A 23477-nucleotide genomic window follows, 5' to 3' on the forward strand; every position below is an offset into this window, starting at 1 on the left:
ATTGCCTACAATTCGATCATTGGCAAAGTAGGAATGGTTTGCCTATTTTGCAGATCAAAAAACTGAGGCGTGGGAAGGCGCTTTCATGCCCAGAGTTAAAAGGTGACAGCCACGAAACAACTCGGCTTCCAAAGGCCCAGCTCTTCCTGCTGCCACAGCCAGGAAAGCTGCTGCGGGCTCCTCAGTCCTCATCTCCTCACCTTGGCCGAGTACTGTGAGGAGGTTCACGCCTCTCAGACTCCGCACTCACAGAGGCCTGGCTCTCCTAGCTCTGCGGAGCAGCAGGCAGGGGAACCACGTGTCGAGGACATGACTCGCTTCATTTTCCTTTGTGTTCATCGTGGGCCCTGTCCCCTCTCCCGGGCCAGGGAGGTGCCAAGTCACCATCCTCCCTTCCATGAGGCCTTTATCTCAAGAGCTGGACCACCCTGCTCACACGTGTGGTTGGCACTCCCCCCGCCACCATCAGCCAGGTCTGGTGAAGCTGCCATCTTTCCACCAACAAGGGAGGGCCCAAGTTTGAAGGCAGACAAACCATCTGGTGCAGCCTCATAGCTGCATTTGCGTTTCAGACGTAGAGACCTCCTGGGGATGAGGGTCATGGCCACGACTGACCACCCTCTAGGACGAGTCCAGACGTGGCAGGCCCCTGGTGCTGGGCCTTTCTGTGGCCACCATCTGTTGAAATCCAGGGAGCCCTTCAGCCTGGGAGCACCCCCAAGACCCTCTCCTCACGACCCCTGCCTCGCCTCACCCTGTGTGGAGGTGGGGTGCTCCAGCGGGCCAAAGACAGAATTAGGAAAGGAGGAGGCCATGGCCACGTCAGGCGGCTGCTAGATTTCTCTCAGCTTCTGAGGACCGTCCCCCTGAAGATGCCAGGACTTCCCCTCAGCTGACGGGTGGCCAGCGCCTGAGTAGACAGAGGGGAATGGGGGACACGAGGCTGCAACAGCAGCGGATGCCCACAGAGCCTGCCGTGCTCCCAGGGCCTCAGTTTCCCCGCAGCTCTGCGCTTGCTCCTGTGCCTCAGTGCACGTGTTGTCTCCTGCTCCGGGCCAGCCCTGTGAAAGCAGCTCAGTCTGGGTGCCAGGTGTATGTGAATCATCACACACGCAGGCTCCAGAGCGTGCAGATGAATATAGATATGTGTGTGTGGTTATTTTTTATTTTTTTTGTTATTTGCTCCATTGCACTTAAGTCACATTTTCCTATCCTCTGATCCAAGCTCTGAAAGCTTTTTGTGGTATAAAATTGCCCATCATCTGATCCACTCTACCGAAATAACCCAGCTTCCCTGCCGTCATCTTCCTTGAAAAGGGGCCCTGCGTCATGCTCTGAGGCGGGCGGGGAGAGGCCTTGCCCGCTGAAAACACTTCATAATAATCCCCCCAGCACCCCCCATCCTCCTCTCTCCCTGGGGGGCTGCTCCGGTTTCTGGGGCTGTTATTACTGGAATGCCAGCTGCTTACTTACAGCTCATCCATACAGACCTGCTCTGTCTGTCTGGGCCTCACAGGCCTCCACTTAGCTCATCTGGTGGAAATATAATTTCAAAAATAAATGCTGGTGCGATGCACACTTCTCTCTTGCCTCCACTGTGTCTCCTGGCCTCGTCCACGTGGCACCGAGGACCCAGGGAGGCGCTGCTGTCTCCCAGAATCCTCCAGTGCTCAGCGGCAGGGGCCTGCAAGGTGGCCCAGTGTGGCTTCTTCTGAGCCCCGTGGTCATTTCCCTGCTTAAATGTGGCATGGGGGAAGAAGTGAGAGCTCAGGAGGCAGACAGACTTGGCTCTGCCATGCCGTTGCTGTGTGACCTTGGACAAACTCTTTCTCTCTCGGGACCCCATGGGTACATGAGAGAAGAGGTGCCTCCCTCCAGGGCATATGGCGTGGTGGGTAACACTGGTTTTTATGAATGATTTAAGTATGTCTTTAGGGGAAAAATACATTCAAAGTTTCCTTACAAATCTTTTAGGCACTTTGGTTTCTTTGATAGCCCCAGAAAGCACTCATAGGTAAGCCAGAACATTTTGAGGAGAATGTAACATGTTGATGCGTCACAAGTAGGAGTCCTGTCAAATTCAAAGCAAAGTGAGTAATTCTGTGAGGTGGGCTGTTCATACCTGGGAAGCACCCGAGGGCCATGTTGAGAGTTTGGAACTCCAGTTTCACTCGGATGGTAAAGAATCTGCCTGCCATGCAGGAGACCGGGGTTCAAGCCCTGGGTGGGGGAGACCCCCCGGAGGAGGGCATGGCAACCCACTCCAGTACTCTTGCCTGGAGAGTCCCACGGACAGAGGAGCCTGGCGGGCTACAGTCCACGGGGTCACAAAAGGAGCTGGACATGACCGGACAACCAACGCCGCGACTTTCGCTTTTCAGCCACTAGATGCTGTGGCGTTGGGCGAGTGATTGACTGGCCCTGCGCCGCGTCTCCGCAGCTGCACTATGGTTGTAAGATTAGTGCTTCCCTCTGGAGCTGGCCTGAGGGTTCAGTGAGGTGGGCGCATCAGCACTCCGGGCCTGGCTCAGAAAGGTGTGTAAGCGCTGTCTGCTTTGCTGTAGCTCTTATCTTACTCTGTGAATTGAGGAAGTACAGACACACAGGTCACATTCATGACCATCCCCTTATGGCTGCAGGGTTTTTTTTAAATTATTTATTTGGCTGCTCTGGGTTTTAGTTGCTGCGTGTGGGATCTAGTTCCCTGACCAGGGGTCGAACTGCAAGGAAGGAACTTGTGAACTTACCCCACATTGCAAGGAAGGCAGATTCTTAACCACTGGACCACCAGGGAGGTCCACTGATTATTTTTATCATTGTTTTTATTTGAGCCCTGGGTGTGTTCCACATCCCACTGGTTACCATGGGGCGGGCATAACGGGTAGGAGCGTCAGTACTTGCTGAGCTCAACATCTCGTGACTTAGGGAGGTCTGGCCATTGCTCCCTTCCCCACTGACCTCTGACCATTCCCCCCACTTTCAGATCTGTGCCATCATTGGCGGGACCTTCACTGTGGCCGGCATTCTGGACTCGTGTATCTTTACAGCCTCGGAGGCCTGGAAGAAGATCCAGCTGGGCAAGATGCATTGATGACCTGCCCGGCCCCATGGCCAAGGACCCGGGAGACCACCAGCCCTGCCCTGAGCACCCCGTCTCCTCCTGCCCTCTGTCTGGCCCAAGACCTGGCTGTGTCCCAAAGTGGGGGTGAGGGAAGGGAGGGGGTGGCTCCTGGGTTCGACGCTACCTCTTTTCCCCAAGTTTAATTTTAGATAAATTACACTGCCTGAAGTTGGGGCACCCCTTTCTCTCCCTGAGGAGCCCCAAGACCAGAGACAAGGCCAGACAATTCGGGGACGCACTCCTGGGAGAGCTGCAGCCCCCTCCCCTTTGTGGGGAAGCCCAGAACCCATGCCGATCAGCTCGCGGCCAGGCTTTGACAATCTCGCAGCCCCCACCGTTTGGTCCCACTGGCCACTTGGGTTCTGTCCTGGGCAGGCAGCCTGCAGACCTGGGCTCCAGGTTCTGGACCAGGCTACCCAAAGGCACCTCCCACCTGGCTCCTTCAACAAAGTACGGTACTTCCCAGGCAGGCCCCTGAAATGTGGCGCCGTAGATGGAGCCCTCGCCTCTGCTCCATCCCTTCCTGCCTGACCTAGAGCCCAGGCCTCAAGGCCCTCTCTCCCACGCCTTTCTTTTCCTGCCCAGAAGCAGATGCCCAGTGGCAGGGCAGCAGCCTTCGTAGACTCAAGTCTGCCCACTGGTCACTGGGTGCTTGGCGACTTCCCTTTCCTCTCTTCATCTCGTTCCTCTGCACCCCCTGCCAATGTGCCTCAGCCCCCATGCTGTGTGGCCCCAGCATGGCTTGGTGAAGGGGCAGGCTGTGACTGGGAAGTCATCCCTTGAGGACTAGACATGGTTTGTACATCAGTGTCCAGATGGGAAGCATCATTTTCTGCAACCCTAAAGTAATCATGTCTTGGCCTTTCCCAGATGGCTGCCAGCGGTCCCAAAGCCTTAGGTGGGAGAAACCAAGTGGACCAGCCCGTCTCCCATCTTAGCACGTCCACCTTGGGCTCCCAAGGGTGCACAGCGCTAAGACCTCTCTGAACCCAGCTGTGGCCCACCTGCCCCGCCGAGCGCCCCGTTAGCTGGCCACACAGCAACTCAGTCCTGGTTCCTGGGGCGGCCCCACTGTTTCCTCGCTGGCTCCCGGGGGGGTCCCCACCCCACTGCTCCCCCCTTCTCCTTCCCCTTTAGTCCTGGAAGGGAGGGGCCGTGGTCCAGGCACGAATTCCACCTAGGGAATTTTAGGTATGCCCCTCTGTCCCAGCGAGAGAGCCGCCCACTGTTTTCCATTTATATCAAGATTGTTTGCATACTTTTGTAATTAAGGGGAGCGTCCAGTAGAAGGCATTTTAAAATTATCTCTATGGATGGTTCAAGTCTCTGCCTTTTGTGATTTTTGGCTCTCGATTCCAATTAGAGAAGCTTCCCTTTGCATTTGAGTTGATGGATGTAAGTGTAAACTGTATTTGGTTATTTCTGGTATCTGTGGCCACTCAGATGGATTTCTCCCCCCCGGCCCCCCCGCATTCTCTTCCCCCGTTACAAAAGGAGTCCCTTGGGTGTGAGAATATGTGTGCCTGTACATAGTGAGCAGGGCAGGGTGGGGAAGTGTGTGGCATGCACATGAATTGAAATCCCACATTGATGCATTAAAAAAAAAACCTTTGAGGACATAGGGGATGTCAATTTCCTATGGAAGAGACACCTCTGACTCATAAGGAAAATCTCAAGGGAAAAAAATGTTTTAGTTCTTTCCCCACTCATTGGGTTCAAATAGATTAAAAGGCTGATTTTCAGAAATATTGCTGTGTGTTACTTTTGACTTGCTTACGGTTGGGTAGCCTGGAGCCTGGGATCATAGTCAGAGTGGAATTTCATTCTAGAGGAGAGAAGCTGGGAAATATGGGGAATATCTGTGAGCATGATCAGAAAGTCAGGAACCCTTGGATTCAGTCTTCCTCTATTGAATCCCTACAGGATGTTTTGCAATCGGCTCCTTTCTTTCCTCTTCTGTTTTTGAAAAATTTATTTTATTGAGATATTTGAGCTTGATTTACTACGCTGTGTTAACCTGATCTACTTACTTTCCAGTTGCATAGCCTCAGTTCAGGTCCTTAACCTCAAGGCACTGTTGTAGAAATTAAATCTATAGTTTGCACAAATAAATTATACTGGACCAGAACAAGCTCATGTATGCAGGGAGTGGTACACGGTAAATTTTCAAAAACAGTAGCTGTTCCACATAGGTATTCCCAGATCAAGTAAGGGAGACGCCTCACCAGCTCTAAGAAAGGGACTTGCCCTTCCGCTGCCCAGTGCTTCAAAGCCTTCTCTGCACGGACGTGGATGAACATATCAGAGATGAGCGTGAGAGCGCACCAGTCTGCAAGAGACTCTTCACTGACCCTCTCTATTCTCTCTTTAACACTCTGTGTGACATTTGAGTTATTGTGACACTCAGACCTACTGACCAGGAGTATATGCCCACCGGTAGTAAGAGGTGTGGGCTTTCCAGATGGCACTAGTGGTAAAGAATCTGCCTGCCAGTGCAGGGGTCTCGAGAGACGCAGGTTCGATCCCTGGGTCAAGAAGATCCCCTGGAGTAGGAAATGGCAACTCACTCCAGTACTCTTGCCTGGAAAATCCCACTGACAGAGGAGCCTGGCGGGCTACAGTGCATGGCTGCAAAGAGTCAGACTCGACTACGAGCGCACACAGGCAGAGCTGTGCTCCCAAACCCGTTTGTGCCAGCTGGGCTTTGTGCTGTAGTGATGTGACTTAGCTAACCAGTGAAATATGGTCGAAAAATGAAGGGATCTAGGAAAACTAAGTTGAATGCTTTGGAGAGACCTGGTAAAGGTGAGTTGCCGCCCCCTCCTCAAAATGCTGCTGAACTCAGGGAATACCCTGGCAGTCAAGTGGTTAGGACGCCATGCTCGTACTGCGGGGGTCGTGCAGCTACCCTCTACCCGCCCCAAAAAAACCCCCACCAAATTCAATGTGAAGGAGATGACTGAAAAGGGTTGGGGGAGGGCAGTCCTTGAGGATTCTGCATCCACATTGAAAATGTATAAATTCTTATTCCACGGTAAATGAAAAATTCTTTTCCACGGAAAATGAAACCTGGAACCCTGGGATTGGTTTTTGTAAGGACATAGTTTACAAAAGGAGGATAAAGGAGAACTCCAACAGAGGAAATGCTAAGCTCAATGAAAAGCTTTGCTTAGAGTCAAAAGATGAGCCCAATGTTTTGTGTTATTTTTTTATTTTATATTGGGGCTTTCCTGGTGGCTCAGATGGTTAAGAATCTGCCTGCAGTGCAGGAGACCTGGGTTCGATCCCTGGGTCAGGAAGATCCCCTGGAGAAGGGAATGGCAATCCATTCCAGTATTCTTGCCTGGGAAATCCCAAGGACAAAGGAGCCTCTCGGGCTACAGTCCATGGGGTTGTGAAGAGTCGGACACGACTGAGCCACTAACACGGCCAGTTAACAATCTCGTGACAGTTTCAGGTGCACAGCAGAGGGACTCTGCCATACATATACACGTATCCATTATCCCCCAAACTCCCCTCCTATCCAGGCTGCCTCAGTGTTGAGCAGGGTTCCCTGTGCCACACAGTAATTCCTTGTTGGCTGTCCATTTTAAATATAGCAGTGTGTACATGTCATCCCAAACACCCTAACTATCCCCTGCTGCTGCTGCTGCTGCTGCTGCTGCTGCTAAGCCGCTTCAGTCGTGTCTGACTCTCTGCGACCCCATAGGCGGCAGCCCCCCAGGCTACCCCATCCCTGGGATTCTCCAGGCAAGAACACTGGAGTGGGTTGCCGTTTCCTTCTCCAAAGCACTAAAGTGAAAAGTGAAAGTCAATTGCTCAGTCGTGTCCGACTCTCTGCGACCCCATGGACTGCAGCCCACCAGGCTCCTCCGCCCATGGGATTTTCCAGGCAAGAGTACTGGAGTGGGTCACCAGTGCCTTCTCCGAACTATCCCCTAGTAACCATAAATTCATTCTCTAAATCTGTGAGTCTGTTTCTGTTTTATAAATAAATTCATTTGTATCATTTTTTAAGGTTCTGCATATAAGGGGTATCATATGATATTTCTCGTTCTCTGACTTCACTCAGTATGACAGTCTCTGGTCCATCCACGGGCATGGTTGCTGCAGATGTCATTATTACATTCTTTGAGTAACATTCCATTGTATATATGTATCACATCTTTTTCCGCTCCTCTGTCAATGGACACTTAGGTTGCTACTGTGTTTTGGCTGCCGATGTGTTTTACGTTGATGAAAAACCTTTAAGGTAGTGTGTGTGTGTGTGTGTGTGCGCGCGCGCGTGTGTGCGTGCGTGCGTGCATGTGTGTGTGTGTGTTTAAGCTGCTTGGCATGCCGGATCTTAGTTCCACAACCAGGGATCAAACCCATTGCCCTCTGCAGTGGAAGCGTGGAGTCTTCACCACTGGACTGCCAGGGAAGTGCCTGGTGGTGTTTTTATGATTTCTGAACCAGTTCTTTCAGTTACCTAACCAAGTGCAGACTATAGTATTTTCATGGGAGAGGATTTCTCAATCAGGGCTTATGATACAAACCCAGAGTGGGCTAGGTGATGGGTTGGGGCCTGTGGTGGTTCCGGCAGAAATGGTTTCTCCTGGGGAGGTGTTGCAGCTGCAGTAGAGGCGAAGCCGCAGAGGCGCTTCAGTGAGGAGCTCACGTGAGCTCACATGCTGAGCTCATGCTGCTTGGGGGCGGGGTGGTGCTGGGAAGCTTGGGGAGAAGTAGGCTGTAGCCGTGGGGCTTAGAAGTGGCAGCTGTGCAGTTAGGTTCTACAGCTAAACGTCACAAGCTTGCTTTTGGTTCTCGCCCAAAACAAATGGCAGGCCACTGGCAAGCCTGATCCCTTCTTAAGAAGCTGGTTCCTTAGCCGCTCCAGCAGATAGAAGCCAATGTGAGGGGCCTGTGTGGAGAACTTTCACCCAAGGCACTCCCCTGCCCCGCCCCTCCCAGCAGTTGTCCTCTGTCAGTTCTGTGTGATGAGGTCATCCACTGTATTCTGACCAAAATGAGTAATTTTTACCTCCACTCTTATAGCTACCAATGGTTCAGGCCTTGTCTTTCTTAATCCTCACAGCAGCCCTGCAAGGTGGCAGCTGCCTCCTTGGTAAAGGAGGACACTGAACTTAGTAATTCATCTAGGGCACACGCTAGCACGTGGTGAAGCTGGCATTCAGACCCAGGCTCGCGCGCCTCCAGGGTTATGGGGGATTGTGCGGCTCCGCCTTTCTACCCACAATCCCTGTCGAAAGAGTAAACTGACTCCTCCCCCTAAAGAGGGGCTGGGAATTGAGGGCGGGGAGGGCCCTTTTGGTCTTCGGTTTTCTCCCTTTTAAACAGCCTGCAAAGGAAAGTTGAGTTGAACACTGGGGGACTTGAGTTTGTTTGTTTGTTTTTTTTAATAGTTTGTATTAGAACTGTTATTTGGCAGTGGTGGATCTCAGCTGTAGCACACTAGATCTTCGATCCTTTAGGTACAGCATGTGGGATCTAGTTCTCTGATCAAAGATGGAACCCAGGCCTCCTGCATTGGGAGCATGGAGTCTTAGCTACTGGATCACCAGGGAAATCCCATAGGGGGATCTTCTTCAGCAAAAATTTTAAACCCTTACAACATGATTTTATTTACACAGATAATAATACATGCTCATAGCCCCACTGGAGGAAAAGCAGAAAAGAGCAAAAAGGGAAAAAAGGAAAATTAAAGTCACCCATTATACCTGAAACTAACACAACATTGTAAATAAACTATAACCCAATACATTTTGTTAAGATCAAGAGTAAATGAAAGTAGGATTAAAAATAAAGTCACCCATAATCCCACTCACTAATCAGGGATCATCATTTTTAATACTTTTGTGATATTCTTCCATAAACAAAATGGAATCATGCTGTTAACATTATTTTGTAGTTTGCTTTTTTCCTCATGTAATAGACACCTTCCTATGTTAGTAACAGTGGATATTCTCATTATCTTATTGGCTGCAAGATAGCAATAATGATTAGGTATCTGATAGTGAATCATGCTCCCTCACTTGTAAAAGGGACACTTTAAAGGATTGTCTACTAGATTAAATAAGGTAATGTTTATAAAGCACAATGTCTGACAGTAAATGCTCAACCTAATACAACAAGCTGTAATAATTCACTCATTTAAGAAATAATAATTTCTTGGTATTTCCTGGCAGTGCAGTGGTTAAGACTCCACACTTTAACTGCTGAAGGCCTGAATTGATCCTTTGTCAGGGAACTACAATCCCATGAGCCACATAAAGTGGCAAAAAAAAAGCGCAAATTATTTCTCCCATGTGTTAAGTGCTTACTTTGTGCCAGACATTGTGCTAAAGATTCACGGAATCCTGACACCAGACTCATGAGGTGGGGACTCTTACTATTCCCATTTGACAGATGAGGAAAGTGAGTGACCAAGAGGCTAAATATGTCACCCAAAGCTCCCGGGCCAGTAAGTGGTGGAGATCCCAACCCAGGCAGTCAGAATCCAGGGCTCTCACACGTCCCCACCACGTTACTCTCTGCTGTGGAGGCACGAAAATGTTCCCCTGGTGTTCCCTCTGAGCTGGGCACTATGCTAGATCCTGCGGCTTTATGCCAGTCTCTGTGCCTGTTTCCAAGGTAGGCATGTGGCAGGACAGTAACCCTCTATCTATTAAATCTATTAGATCCTATTAGAATGGCAGAGCCTCAGTCTGTTGTCATTTTATCTAGTGATGTCCCTTAATTCTTTTGAGCCGTAGGAGGCAGAGGCTTCCCAGGTGGCGCTACTGGCCAATGCAAGAGACATATGAGAAGCCAGTTCGATCCCTGGGTGGGGAAGAGCCCCTGGAGGAGGAAATGGCAACCCACTTCAGTATTCTTGCCTGGGAAATCTCTTGGACAGGGAAGCCTGGTGGGCTACAGTCCATGGGGTTGAAAAAAGTCAGACATGACTAAAGCAGAGGGCAGAGGGTGGGGATGAAGAAATGGCTCTCCTCTCCGGTTGATAGTGAATATATCCTGATAATCCTGGGCTGTAACGATCTACCCTCACGTGGTTGCCCCTCACCAGTGAGGCCCTGCTCTCCTTGGGAGCAGGGACCAGATTTCACTCCTTCCCATATCTCTGCTCTAGCCCTAAACCTGTGCCTCCATGGAGGTACCACATACATGGCAAATGAATGAGCAAATGGATGCATGTGTGGGTAAATGAGTGAATGTGATAGGGAAATAATGAATGAGCCAAGAAGGGGCCAGTGAGCAAGTGAATGGATGGATGTATGAATGAGCAACTTCTTGGGAGCTTGTGTCTGATGAACACTGGAAAGGGCCTTTGCTCCCACCTTGCCCATAGGAAGTGACTTCCTTTTTACTCCCAGCTTTATTGAGATATAATTGAACTATAACATTCTGAATTTAAGACGTACTGTGTTAACCTGATATACCTACATATTGCATCATGATTACCACAGACACCTCCAACACTACACATAATCATGTCTGTCTGTCTGTCTGTCTGTCTACCGGAAGTGGAAGGAGGAGCTCTGGCACGACCAGGTGGGGTGAGGCATGGACAAGGTGGGCAGGGGTGGGCAGGGGTGGGCAGGGGGTGGGCAGGGGGTGGGCGGGCCCAGGGTGAGTCGGGCAGGGCAATGGCTCCAAACCCGCCGGATCGCTAGTCCGAAGAATCCTGGCTGTGCTACCAAGTTTTTAAAGACTTAAAGAATTTAAAAAGGGAGACCAAGCACAGCTTCAGTTGGCACGAGTGCACTGCAACTGTTTAGATCAAACACAGAAAGCTTACAGTTTGCGTCTTTGGGAGTCAATGGCAAAAGTCTGATTCTGGTGTGGCCTGCCCTTAGGGCTATTGTGGAACAAGGCCCACAAAGAGGCCTCTGCTCTCTAGGAATAATCTCTCTGCCTGCATGCTCAGTCATGTCCAACTCTTCGCGACCCCATGGACTGTAGCCCACCAGGCTCTTTTGTCCAGTGAATTCTCCAGGCAAAATACTAGAGTGGGTTGCCATTTCCTCCAGGGGAATCTTCCTGACCCAGGGATCAAACCACATCCCCTGTATTGGCAGGCAGATTATTTTACCACTGAGCTACCTGGGAAGCCCTTAGGAATACTAGCTGGTTGTAATTGAGTGCTATGTGCCAGACACTGTTCTAAACACAGGAAACCAGATTAACACACTTAGTCTTCATAACAATTCAACGAGTCATCTACTTTAGATCATCCCCATTTCACAGATAAGTAAACAGGCTCAGACCGAGAAGGCAATGGCACCTCACTCCAGTACTCTTGCCTGGAAAATCCAATGGATGGAGGAGCCTGGTAGGCTGCAGTCCATGGGGTCGCAAAGAGTTGGACACGACTGGGTGACTTGACTTTCACTTTTCACTTTTGTGCATTGGAGAAGGAAATGGCAACCCACTCCAGTGTTCTTGCCTGCAGAATCCCAGGGACGGGGGAGCCTGGTTGGCTGCCGTCTGTGGGGTCACACAGTCGGACACTACTGAAGTAACTTAGCAGCAGCAGCAGCAGCAGCAAACAGGCTCAGAAACATGGGGGCATCTCCCCAAGGTTCAGCAACTTGAAGAGCCACTTGAGTTCATGTGTCATTCTACAACCCCAGCTTTTCTAAAAGACTGGGGGACGTTTTGCAAAAGACAAATGGTTGGTTTGTAATGTCCCTCAAACATTGGTGCACCTCAAAGTCTTTGGTGAGGGGGAGTGCTTACTCTAAATTCAGAGCCCCTGACGCCAACCTAATACTGTCTGATTTTGTAGGGCTGTAGCGGAACATGAAAATTTGCATTTTGAACAGACTTCTCAGTGATTGTGAAGAAGCAAGTCAGCCAATTGCATTTAAAGCACCACGTTGTTTAATCACCCCGATCATTTGCCTAAACAACCTCTGAGGAGGGTAACGGGGCAAAGAGTTTTGAGTGGGAAAGGGACTATTAATAATGTTCCTTTAAAAAGAACAGGTGGCTTCCATGGTTGCTCACACTATACAAAATCTGCCCGCAATGCGGAAGACCCAGGTTCGATCCCTGGGTCGGGAAGATCCCTTGGAGAAAGGCGTGGCAACTCATTCCTGTATTATTCTTTTTTTTTTTTTTGCTTTACAATACTGCATTGGTTTTGCCATACATTGACATGAATCAGCCACGGGTGTACATGAGTTCCCAATCCTGAACCCCCCTCCCACCTCCCACCCCATATCATCTCTCTGGATCATCCCCGTGCACCAGCCCCAAGCATCCTGTATCCTGTATCGAACATAGACTGGCGATTTGTTTCTTACATGATAGTATACATGTTTCAATGCCATTCTCCCAATCATCAAAAATATGGAACGCTTCACGAATTTGCGTGTCATCCTTGGGCAGGGACCATGCTAATCTTCTCTGTATCGTTCCAATTTTTAGTATATGTGCTTCCGAAGCGAGCACTCATTCCTGTATTCTTGCCTGGAGAATCCCCACGGACAGAGGAGCCTGGTAGGCTACGGCCCATGGGGTCACAAAGATTAAGACACGACTGAGCGACCAACACACACATAAAGAGAACATCAACAAGGCTTTATTGCAAGCCCTACAAATCTGCCCTTTCTCCCCGGCGGCACCAAGTCAGTGGGTTCCGGGCGTGATCCGCAGAGCCGCCTAGCCACCCAGGATCCCTGGAAACGAGCCACTGCGATCCCACCCCAAGCCTCAGGGGGCGCTATTCAGTTTCGTTCTGATGGGAATGGAGCATTGTTTTCTTTCTGCGCTTGCGCAGCAAGGAATCCTCACTTCCGTCCCTACGCGCGCACCGTCTGAACTCGGCGGTCGCTCGGTAAGTGAGTGGATCCGGTGAATTATCCGGCTACGAAGCCCTCCGCCCCACTGGACTCAATCCTTCCTGCCCGGGGGTCTTGCCGCCTCCCCAGAGATCTCTCCGCGTGACCCCCAACTGTGCATTCTTTCGCAGTCAGAGCCCTCGTCCCTCAGCCTCAAGGCCCCAGTGCCGCCCCCTCCCGACGCCCGTTTAATTTAGTTCAGCATGCGCCCTCCACGCTCGTCTTGCTCTGTGTAATACCCAGACCTTTCATATCCTTCGTTTTCCTCCTTCAGTCTCCTTCCGAGGCCACCTCCCTAGAACCCCTGGGCGGGGATGGAGCGAAGTGTCCCGGATGGAGAGAAAGCCCTGGTACCCCACCGAGCCGCTCCTACCCTTTCCTCTATTTGCAGACGAACACGATGAAGTTCAACCCCTTCGTCACCTCGGACCGCAGCAAAAACCGCAAGCGTCACTTCAATGCCCCCTCCCACGTGCGCAGGAAAATCATGTCGTCTCCGCTCTCCAAGGAGCTGCGACAGAAGTACAACGTCCGCTCCATGCCCATCCGCAAGGACGACGAGGTCCAGGTACTTGTCTCCCGGGCCCTAGTTACCCACCTGCGTGGCGCTCGGGCGCCGCCTTCGCCGAAAGTGTCGACAGTGCTTGGACGTGGAGGAGTCAAGAGACTCACACGCCCTCAGGACCGGGGCAGATGATGTGACCCTGCAGGTGATGGGAGTTGGGGCCCAGAGTCACCAGAGCACGCCTGCCCAGCTTAACTTAGAACATTCCAACTCAATTCTTTAATAATAATAATTTGAGAAGTTTTGCTTTGCTTTGCCAGCCAAGCAAAACTGTGCTTTATTTTTTAGTCCAGAGGTTGCTAGTTCCCAGACACTGCTCCGGGGAAGTGTGTTGGATCTTTGCAGGGAAAGGTGTTGGAATAAGAGTAAGGTTTTGGCATCATTCGGTTTAGTGGAAGCTGAACATTTGATGGTGCTGGATTTGGCAGGGAGAATGGGGAAGCAAATCAGAGGCGTGAAATTTTGAGAAAGTATAAGCTGTCTGTTTTCTGACTGGAGTTTAGAATGTTTAGTAGGGAAGGGAAGTGAAGGTAAGATAGATCAGAGCTATAGTCACACCTTGAAGAAATATATATTGAGTATTTACCAGACCAGGCACCATTCCCTAGAACTCTAGTGGTGAACATCATCCACAGGGTCCCTGTTGCAATAGGGCTCACATTTGAGAAAGGGTTTCCTGACCTCCGCACTGTTGACTTCTTGGGCTGGGTAATTCTTCGCTGTGATGAGCTCTCCTGTGCACTGTACGATGTTTAGCAGCATCCCTGGCTTCTCCCCACTAGATGCCAGTAGCACCTTCTCACAGTTAGGATAAGCAGAACTATCAGTTTTTCCAGGTATTGTCCCTGGGGAGCAAAATTCACCCCTGACAACCTCCCCCAATTGAGAACCATTATTTTAGAGAATGAAGTAAGGAATCTGGTGTATCTGTAAGGGACTGGGACTTGGAAGGTTTGAGGAGGAAAAGGTCGGAAGCAGGAGAGAAGTTAGGTTGAGAATGTGACAGGAATAGAGTGGAAAAAATAATTTGGAAGTACAGTGCAGCCTCTTCTCTTCTGGAACCTTCCCATCAGACATGCTGTAGTTTATGTTTTGTTTTTTTGGCCACAAGGCATGTGGGAGCTTAGCTCCCCGACCAAGGATTGAACCCGCACCCTCTGCATTAGAAGGTGAAGTCTTAACCCTTGGACCTCCAGGGAAGTCCCTCAGACATGCTCTAGAATGGGGGATTGCAAGCGCCTGTAGGTGCCAGTCAGGGATGCACAGGAACACCTGTAGGTGCCAGTTAGGGATATGCAGGCTCTTCAGTTGTCAAATTCTCCAGTTTTGTGAGACCTGGAAAACCTGGATTCTTTCTTTTATAGAAACTGCTTTTGGCTGAGACCACCAAAAACCTCTTTATGACTAAATTCAATGGTCCCATCTTCGTCTGACTTTTCAGCAGCATTTGGCATGGGTGGCATCACCTTACTTCTTGAAATCGTCTCTCTTTTTAGCTTCTGTGACACTTCAAGCTCACAGTTTACTTCCAACGTCTCAGCCTCCATTGCTGGCTAGTTCTCCTCTGTCTGATCCCTAAACACTAGAGTTTGTCAGGGCCTGCACCTGCTCTTCCATTGGCTGGCCTACCTTGTCTACCTAGGTGGTAACACGTATACCTAGAGTTTTAAATATCTGCTCTAGGCTAACACCTTCCTCCTTTATATCCTTTATAACCACGTTTCTGACCACAGACCTAAGATCTAACTGCCTGCTGAACGTCTTTATTTGGATATCTCACAGACATCTCAAGCTTCTTATGCGTGAGATCCTGACATTGCCACTGCCTCTAAAATCTGAGTCTCCTCCCATCTTTCACACCTCAGTAAGTGATGCTTCTATCTCCCCACCTGTGTATACCATAACCCTTTAAGTTATTCTTAACTTTCCCTAACCCCTCTCTTCTGTCACTGTGTCTTGTTGATATTACGTTCAAAATAAGTCTTAAATCTGACACTTCTTTATATTTCCATTTTAGTTCAAAGCATCTTCAGCTTCCACTGTTAACCCTAATCCATTCTCTACAGACAAATTATTTGCAAATCAGAGCCTACTTGAAACCTATCAATGGTGCTTGATGTGCTAAGTTTACATCTAAATCATTGATAAGGCTCCAGTGATCCAGTCCAGGCCTAATTCTCCAACCCCATCTCATTTTATAAGCCCCCCACTTGCACTGTACATCAGACACATCTTTTCAGCTCCTTAGAATGCTCTGGGTCTTTGTCCAGAATGCTCCCTCTGCCTGGAGTGCTCTTCTCCCCTTTACCTCACTCCTCATTTTGCAGGTCTTACCATTTCAGTGTCTTCCCATGTGCCCTGTTCATGGATCATATATTTGTATGTTTACCTGTTAACTCCTTACTGTTCATCAGACCAAGCTCCCTGAGGCCAGAGAACTTTTCTGACCTCAGTGCAGAGCCTGGCACACAGCAGGGGCACAATCAATATTTATTAAATGGATGAAAACGATTGACTGGATGGAATTGGAACGTGACATAAGGAAAAGGAGGCATGAACTGTTTCCTTTTTAGATATGAAGACAATGAAACTCAGGTAAAATAATAAAGAATAATATAGAAAATGAGTGTCCAGGCCCGGAATATAGGTCTCTTAACTTTAGAGGTCATTTGGGGTAAGCACGTCTCCAGCCAGGAAAGTAAAATAGTCCAATTAGGTTTGTTAAAAGTGGCTTTTCTCTCTTGGTATCTTCTGAGTCTCACCTGCCTCTTTCTCTGAGTAGTTGAGTCTTCCTCCTACTTTACAGAGGGAATTAAAACTATCATCCAGGAACTTCCAGAGTCCTGGCCTCACACCCTCTGGCTTAATACCTGCATTTCCACCCCTCCTGTCTTCATTCTCTCCTGTTATAAACCCCGTTTCTATCTGAAGCTCTCCCTCTGCCACTGAATGACACATCCACCACTCTCTTCTCCCCTCTTCAGATCCTTCTATCCACTATCTCCTTTCTCTACAGCTTCCTGTACCTTTTCCTCCATACTTGTTCATTTAAATACATTAATGTTTCCCCTTCTTAAATAATAAAAAATTATCCCTTAACTTCACATCCCCATAGAGCACATGTCCTCTTTCCGATCCTCTTCAGATCCAGGCTTCTTGGGCCAGGCGTTTTTCATCTTCATCTTTCCACCTCCGGTGAATTCATGGCCTTACCATACACAACTTTCATCCTGCTGCTCCACCGAAAGCACTGTAGCCACGACCACCAGTGACCAGCTTGTTGTCACCTGTTACTCAATCCTTCTGTTGTTGACCATTCCTCAGCATCTGACCTCATCGCTGCTGTAACGCCAGGTTCCCTGGTTTCCCTTTTATTTGTTTATCTGTGGCTGCTCTGGGTCTTCACTGCCATGTGGGCTTTCCCCAGTTGTGGCGAGCGGGAGCTGCTCTCAGTAGGCGGGCCTCACTGTGCTGGCTTCTCCTGTTGCAGGGCAGGGGCGCCAGGTGCAGCGGCTTCAGTAGTTGTGGCCTACAGGCGCCATAGTTGCGGCAGGCAGGCTTAATGGCCTGTGGCCTGTGGGATCTTCCCAAGTCAGGGATTGAACCTGCGTCTCTTGCATTGCCAGTTGGATTCTGTACCCCTGAGCCACCAGGGAAACTCCCTGGTTTCCCATTCTTTCAGGCCGCTTCAGTCTCTTGTAAACCCTTCCAAAATGTTGGCTTTTCTTAGGTTTCTACATTCTGCCCTTGTCTCATACCAGCAGTTCCCTGCGTAAACTCAGGCTTTGAGTTGCCATGTCTGTGGATGACTCTCACGTCTTTGTTGCCGGCCCAGTTGGCTTTCCCCGTGTATGGAATCTCCCCATTCCACGCCTCTGGGAAAGGCATGCCTATACAACCAGGTGCGCAGCTGGACTCTGGATGTCGTCCTCGCCTCGTCCCTCACCTCTCCGTCCATTGACTGAGTCTTTTCCCATCTCCTTCCTCACTGGGTCTAGTGTTTAATCTACTTTTTTTCTGATGATAAAATATTTGTATTAACTGTAGAAATCTTGAAAGGTGGACTAATATAAATTAAGAATTCTACTTCCTGTCTAATGGCCACCATTATCAACACTGGGATATATTTCCATCTTGTGTATACCAGATGTATGAAGCATGTACACACAAGATTCAGACTGTATTGTGTTTAGCTTTGTATTCTTTTTTCTCTAAAGGTCATATCTTGAAAATTTCCCTAGGTCATAAATTGTTTTTTGAAAACATGGGCTTTAGGTAGCTGCATGAGAATCTCAATATAATTTTTTTCTTTCTTTTTAAATTGAAGTGTAGTTGATTTACAATGTTGTGTTAGTTTTATTCTCAGGACTAGTTGTGTGATGACCAGCCTACTTCAAGGAATGTTTTGTTCAGGTAAGAGAAGGAAAAAATCCAGGTGAAGAACCTCCACCTGACTTAGAATAACAAAGAGAAGATTTATACCAGAAAAAAAAAGGCTGATTTTGACTGCCAAGATTAATCTGTTTTTTTGTGCAAAAAGTTTCATTGTTAGCCTGTATGTTTCCGATCATTAGTTTCCTTACTGTGATATTCAAGCATTAGAAATGAGGAGAATTCACTTTTGTATTTTCTCTTAGGTGGTTCGAGGACACTACAAAGGTCAGCAAATTGGCAAGGTAGTCCAGGTGTATAGAAAGAAATACGTCATCTACATTGAACGGGTACAGCGTGAGAAGGCTAATGGCACAACTGTCCACGTGGGCATTCACCCCAGCAAGGTATGGCCCGGGGCCACACGGTGGCAGTCGCTGCGTAGCCCAGCATTCCTGCTGGAGTTGTTGGGCATCAGTATTGCCCACACAGGCAGATGTGATAAGGACTTTAGAGGGAGGTCAGGCAGGCTTGGTTGGTTCACTGGCTAGTGGTAGCATCAAGGATCCAGATTTTTTTGTGTGTTCTGTCACCCTTGGTGATGGCCCATCTGCAAGCTGGTAGCAAGAGTGTTGCAGGCATGATTCCCCCACGAGGGAGTGTGCAGAGGGACTAGAGAGAACACCTCTTCCTTCAGCCCTCACTCCCAGCTAGTGGAATTGACCGTTCCTCTCTTAAACTCCCAGCTTATACGCTGTAGAGCCTCTCTTCCAGAGTTTCAGATCCTTTAAGGGCAGAATGGTTGGGTCTCACTCATCTGTGTGACCTCTGTATCGCCCAGTAGCTGGTGGGAATGCAGTATTTTTAAAAACAATGTATTTTGCCAGCCAAGGGATGACAGACAAACCATCCGTGTTGGTAGTATAATCTTCAGTCTTTGTATCACTTAACTACATAAATGGTCCCTAGACCCACAGGAGTTAGGGGTTGGAGACTGGGTAGCAGAAGAAGGAACTCAAGCTGCTATCATTGAGGGAAGACCTGCTGTGTGAGATAATTATGCTGTTAAGTCCTTTCCCCTTAAAAAAGGAATCAAGATCTATTTGTTTTCTCATCCTAACAGGTGGTCATCACCAGGCTAAAACTGGACAAAGATCGGAAAAAAATTCTTGAACGCAAAGCCAAATCGCGACAGGTTGGGAAAGAAAAAGGAAAATATAAGGAGGAACTTATTGAGAAAATGCAGGAATGAATATACCCTGTTGCACAACCATGGTTTATCTGTAGGTTTTTTACCTGGCATGTAGGCCTTTAAAACTTTTCAAGATGTCTCTCTCTCGAGTATTTTATTTCCTTCCTGTTTTGTTATTATTATTTATGTGGTTCTGTAAATCCACTTCTGTTTTGATTAATAATTTTATGAATAAAAATTGGAAATGTTTTCTTGTTCCGAATGGTATTTATTGCTTTATAGGTAAAATCCATCTGAATTCTCAGTTCCCCATTGGGAGTCTTTCATACTTTTAATCTAAAGAGAGCAGCACAGTAGCAGCTGTGAGACTAAGACAGCCCTGCTCCTGCTTAGACCCCCATGCTGACGGGGTGGACAGGACAGGGCTCTGGTTCCTGATGCAGAGATCTGCCCCGCTCGACGGACGTCAGCCTGTGCCTGGCAGGCACAAGGCCCCACTGAGAGCAGCGCCGCTCAGCACTCCCACCCTGGCCGCCACACTGCCCTCTGGCCAGCTTCCTCTCCATACCCTAACCAACCCAGGGACGTGCAGCTGCTGGACCCGGCTGCCCGGCCCAAGTCTGAAATACCACCTCCTAAAGATGGTTCAGAAAACTGATGGCCTACAGGCAAGACTTGACTTGGTTCACAGGTTTGTTTTTTTTTTTTTGTCCTATTTTCATAACTTTAAAAATTAATTTCCAACATATAAAACGTAATGAGAGCACAGAGAAATCCAGACCTTTTGCTTCATCTGGCTGCGTGAGGCCCTCAGCTGAGCAGCATCAGTGTGTGGAGACAGGGGACTCTTCCTGTGCTCAATGGACTCCAATCTAACTTCTAGTCATTCCTTAAGATTAGCTTCAGAGCCACATCTAAAATCCTCCCTTGCCCCTGTGGTAAACAATCTATTGATTAATGCATCAAACAGCCTTTTGTGGTTCTCTAGTAACACAGGGTTTATCTGACACTGATGTTTCTTATCACATTCCATTATTTTCCATTTTCACTGCTGAAGAAAATGAGTTTAGGTTAACTGCCCAAACCCCAGAGAGCATAAGAGACAGAGCTAGGATTTGAACCCAGGCCTCGGCGCATCAAAGGACATTCACCTCCTGCATCAGCCCGCTCTGGTGTTCCTCCCTCTCCTCTTAGCAACCCTTTGTTAGAGTCTGATGAGAGCTCAGACGTATGGGACAGAAGCATCTGTTTGCAGCAACAGTGCTGCAGTGGGAAGAGCACTGTCACCAGCCGTCAGGTGCCAATCGCGGCTCTGCCAGCAGGTGGTCAGAGGCCTTCGAGCAAGCTGCTCATCTCAGCTTCCATTTTCTCAGTAGAAGATGTCAGTCGCTCAGTTGTGTCCAACTCTGTGACCCCATGGACTGTCGCCTGCCAGGTTCCTCTGTCCATGGAATTCTCCAGGCAAGAATACAGTGGGTAGCCATTCCCTTCTCCAGGGGACCCTCCCACCCAGGGATCAAATCCAGGTCTCCTGTGTTGCAGGCAGATTCTTTACTGTCAGAGCCAAAAGAAGATAATACTTGCACTGCCTTCCTGTCTCAAGGAAAATGCCGAACTAAAATGCCAGGATCAAATGGGCTATTATTACTGAGCACACTTCGAAAGTATGAGTGTATAAATTCTAATATTGCTATTATTATTCAGTATTTCCAATTCTAACATTCACCTTGCACTCAAGTAATGATTTTTCACAGAAGATTGATAAGATCACAAACCACAGAACTCCATATGCATGTTCTGACTGCAGCGTTAAGAGTGAGCAGAATGATACCAGCTCTGGAGTCAGAGGAATCTTGAATCAAGTCCTGTTCTGGTCTTTGGTCAGCCCTTTTTATGAGCCTGTTTCCCTATTTTATGTAAGAAGCCAGAAACACTGATCTTCAAGACTGAAAATTAAAGTAGCAGTCCACCAGACCCCACTGATTTTAGGAGTCAATGTGGGTGCTTGCTAACAGTCTCTGCCTCCTTGCCTGGAGATTCTGTGATGCAGTAGGTCTGAAGAGAGAGGCCTCTTCAGACCTCTTCACATGGCCCTTGTATGATACTGATGACTAGGTAAATTTGGGAAATGGTGGATCAGGAGTCTACAAATCACAGAACATAAAATATAGTAGGTGCCCAAAACATGGCGACTGTATCAGCGCATTGAGCTGTGTGTCTAGCAGGCATGATGAGTAGGTCAACCAGTAAGGGCTGGAGTTTGTTTCTTTAATTTTTGTCTTCACTCTTGATAACACGTTTTAGGCCCCCAAATCTGAATAAAAGATTTCAAACTAGGTTAAATTTATAGTAAGATAATATCTTCTGATTCCTGGTCTGGGCCCTAGGCTCCAACCATTACTCTCACCATTATACTTAAATGATGATTATTTCCTAGGAATCAGATTTGGTTTCTTTTCAGCACCGTGTTCAAGTGATACATAAGAGTTTTGAGAACTGTAATCTCCCCCAAATCACACCAGACTTCTTATCATCAGTCATGTGAATAATAGTGCATGATCAAGAGCAGGAATTCGGCATCAACTGAGAGCTAATCCCTGCTCTGTCATCTCCTAGCTGTGTGACTCTGGGCAAATGGCCTAACCTCTCTGGGCCTGTATGGTTATCTATAAAATGGAGATGAAATGAGTACCTACCAAATAGAGTCGTCAAGACTTAATACTTGAGATACTGTGTGTAGAGCATAGAGAACTCAGCAAGTGATAGCTACTGTCTTTCTGAGGAGACTGCAGTGGGTTTGTCTGCAGGAATAGAGGGAAAAGTTTTTCTCCAGAGAGTCTGGATAAATGCTGGAAAAGTTTTTCTCCAGGGAGTTTGGATAAATGCTGGTTCTTGACCGAAGCGGGAGGGTTTAAAGGCAGCAGTATTGTGCTTGGGCTGCTGGAGGAACTTGGGACTGTAGAATGCCAGCTGGATAGGCCTGGCATTATCAAGCCTGCTTATCAAGGTTCCGGCTGGGGAGGGGGGTTTAGCATGTTTCCTGGAATGAGTTTGAATTAAGTAGTTTCCTACTGACCTTTTCATCAAATTTGCAGGTGTCCACTTACGTGAGTCCCCTGTGTTATTTTGGAAAAACTCCAAACTTTCACACTTCAGACAACTCCTTCCAAGTGTCTGCTTTCACAGTGCACTGGGGTCTGAGGTGTTCAGCTACAGGGCTTTCCATGTGAGTTGGGTAAGCAAGGAAGTAATCAGATCTGGGAACCAGGCAGAGCTTTACTAACCAAGAGTCCTCTGTACTCTGCTGATGTTATAGACTATAGAGCTGAGCAGTTCCAATCTGGTAATGGCTTGGGTCTTTGTTCATTGTTCTTTTTAATTAGTTTTTTTCTTTTAAAGAAAAAAAAAAAACTGAACAGAGGAGAGTGGCAGGCTACAGTCTATAGGGTCGCAAAAAGTTGGACACAACTGAAGCGACTTAGCATGCACACATGCATACACATTACAACATGAAAGGTACAAAAGGTATACAGTGAAAAGTCAGTCTCCTTGTCCCACTGACTCTTAGTCACTCAGTTCTCCCAAGAAGCAGTCACTGTTTCCAGTCTTCCGTATCCTTCTAGAAATATTCCATACATACATACATGATTGGGTTTTTACTAAAGTCTGGTCCATGAATAAGTCTTCATGAGAATGGCAGGTCATCCAAATTTAATTAGCGATATGAGGTTGATTTATTTCCTGAACACCATAATTACAATACAAATACGCATCAATATAAGTAAAATATTATTTGTCCATCAGAAATAACTAAATCAACCACATCCTAGCCTATCCCTAATATGAGGGCAGCTAATTCTGCAACAGGTTTTCAAAGGTCTCATCTTATGTGTTAGATGTCTCTATCTTTTAAAGTAGTGTATGATTTAAGGGGGTTTTTTCTTTTGGTGATTTACTATTTGAGATAGAAGAGGGAGCTACAAAGACTTACATACAGATCCCAGTTTTATCTCTTAAAACAGCTAGACTTTGAGCAAGTTACAAATCTGAGCCTCTCTTTCTTAATATGTAGAGAGAATTTAATAACACCTACTTAGGTGTTGTGAGCACTCAGTGAGACAGGTAATTCAGAGCACCTTGTTTAATGACTGACGAGTGGCCGTCAAAACCTGGTAGCTGCCATAATCAGTGGTGTCGGCCCACAGTACACTCCCTATACATGAGCGGAGTAAACAGCAGTAAATTATGCTCGAGTTTCCGCTTCTCCACTAACTTCCAACCTTCTCAATCAACTTGGGAAGGGTCTTTACGACTGTAGCTTTGTAACCCCGTGTTCCTGTTTAGGAGCTCCTTGGGGTTTGCACTGTAATGTTTCGGTCCACT

The 23477-nt window shown here is 48.1% G+C and overlaps 2 protein-coding genes and 1 non-coding gene across 4 annotated transcripts in view; 2 read left to right on the top strand and 1 right to left on the bottom strand.

The window, feature by feature from the left end:
• Window positions 1–4838, top strand: part of ERGIC1 (endoplasmic reticulum-golgi intermediate compartment 1) — a 114247-nt gene extending 109409 nt beyond the window's left edge. The window contains exon 10 of the mRNA XM_068990515.1: window positions 2984–4838. Within this exon, the coding sequence (XP_068846616.1) occupies window positions 2984–3091 (108 nt within the window). The 3' untranslated portion in view covers window positions 3092–4838. The remainder of the gene's footprint in view (window positions 1–2983) is intronic.
• Window positions 4839–12469: 7631 nt separating this feature from the next.
• Window positions 12470–12577, bottom strand: LOC138094749 (U6 spliceosomal RNA). Its single transcript, XR_011146264.1, has one exon. It is a non-coding gene; the product is annotated as a U6 spliceosomal RNA (small nuclear RNA).
• A 368-nt stretch (window positions 12578–12945) lies between these two features.
• Window positions 12946–19243, top strand: RPL26L1 (ribosomal protein L26 like 1). 2 transcript variants are annotated; one of them, XM_068990607.1, is made up of 4 exons: window positions 12946–12962; window positions 13358–13534; window positions 18169–18309; window positions 19026–19243. In XM_068990607.1, exons 2-4 carry the CDS (start codon window positions 13367–13369, stop codon window positions 19152–19154), a joined length of 438 nt encoding a protein of 145 aa, XP_068846708.1. In that variant the 5' UTR covers window positions 12946–12962; window positions 13358–13366; the 3' UTR covers window positions 19155–19243. The 2 variants fall into 2 exon arrangements, with proteins under 2 accessions (XP_068846708.1, XP_068846709.1); XM_068990608.1 differs by lacking the exon at window positions 12946–12962 and adding an exon at window positions 13168–13198.
• Window positions 19244–23477: the final 4234 nt, after the last annotated feature.

Source organism: Capricornis sumatraensis, chromosome 18, assembly GCF_032405125.1.
Source record: "Capricornis sumatraensis isolate serow.1 chromosome 18, serow.2, whole genome shotgun sequence".
In the NCBI taxonomy this organism is placed as follows: Eukaryota; Metazoa; Chordata; class Mammalia; order Artiodactyla; family Bovidae; genus Capricornis; species Capricornis sumatraensis.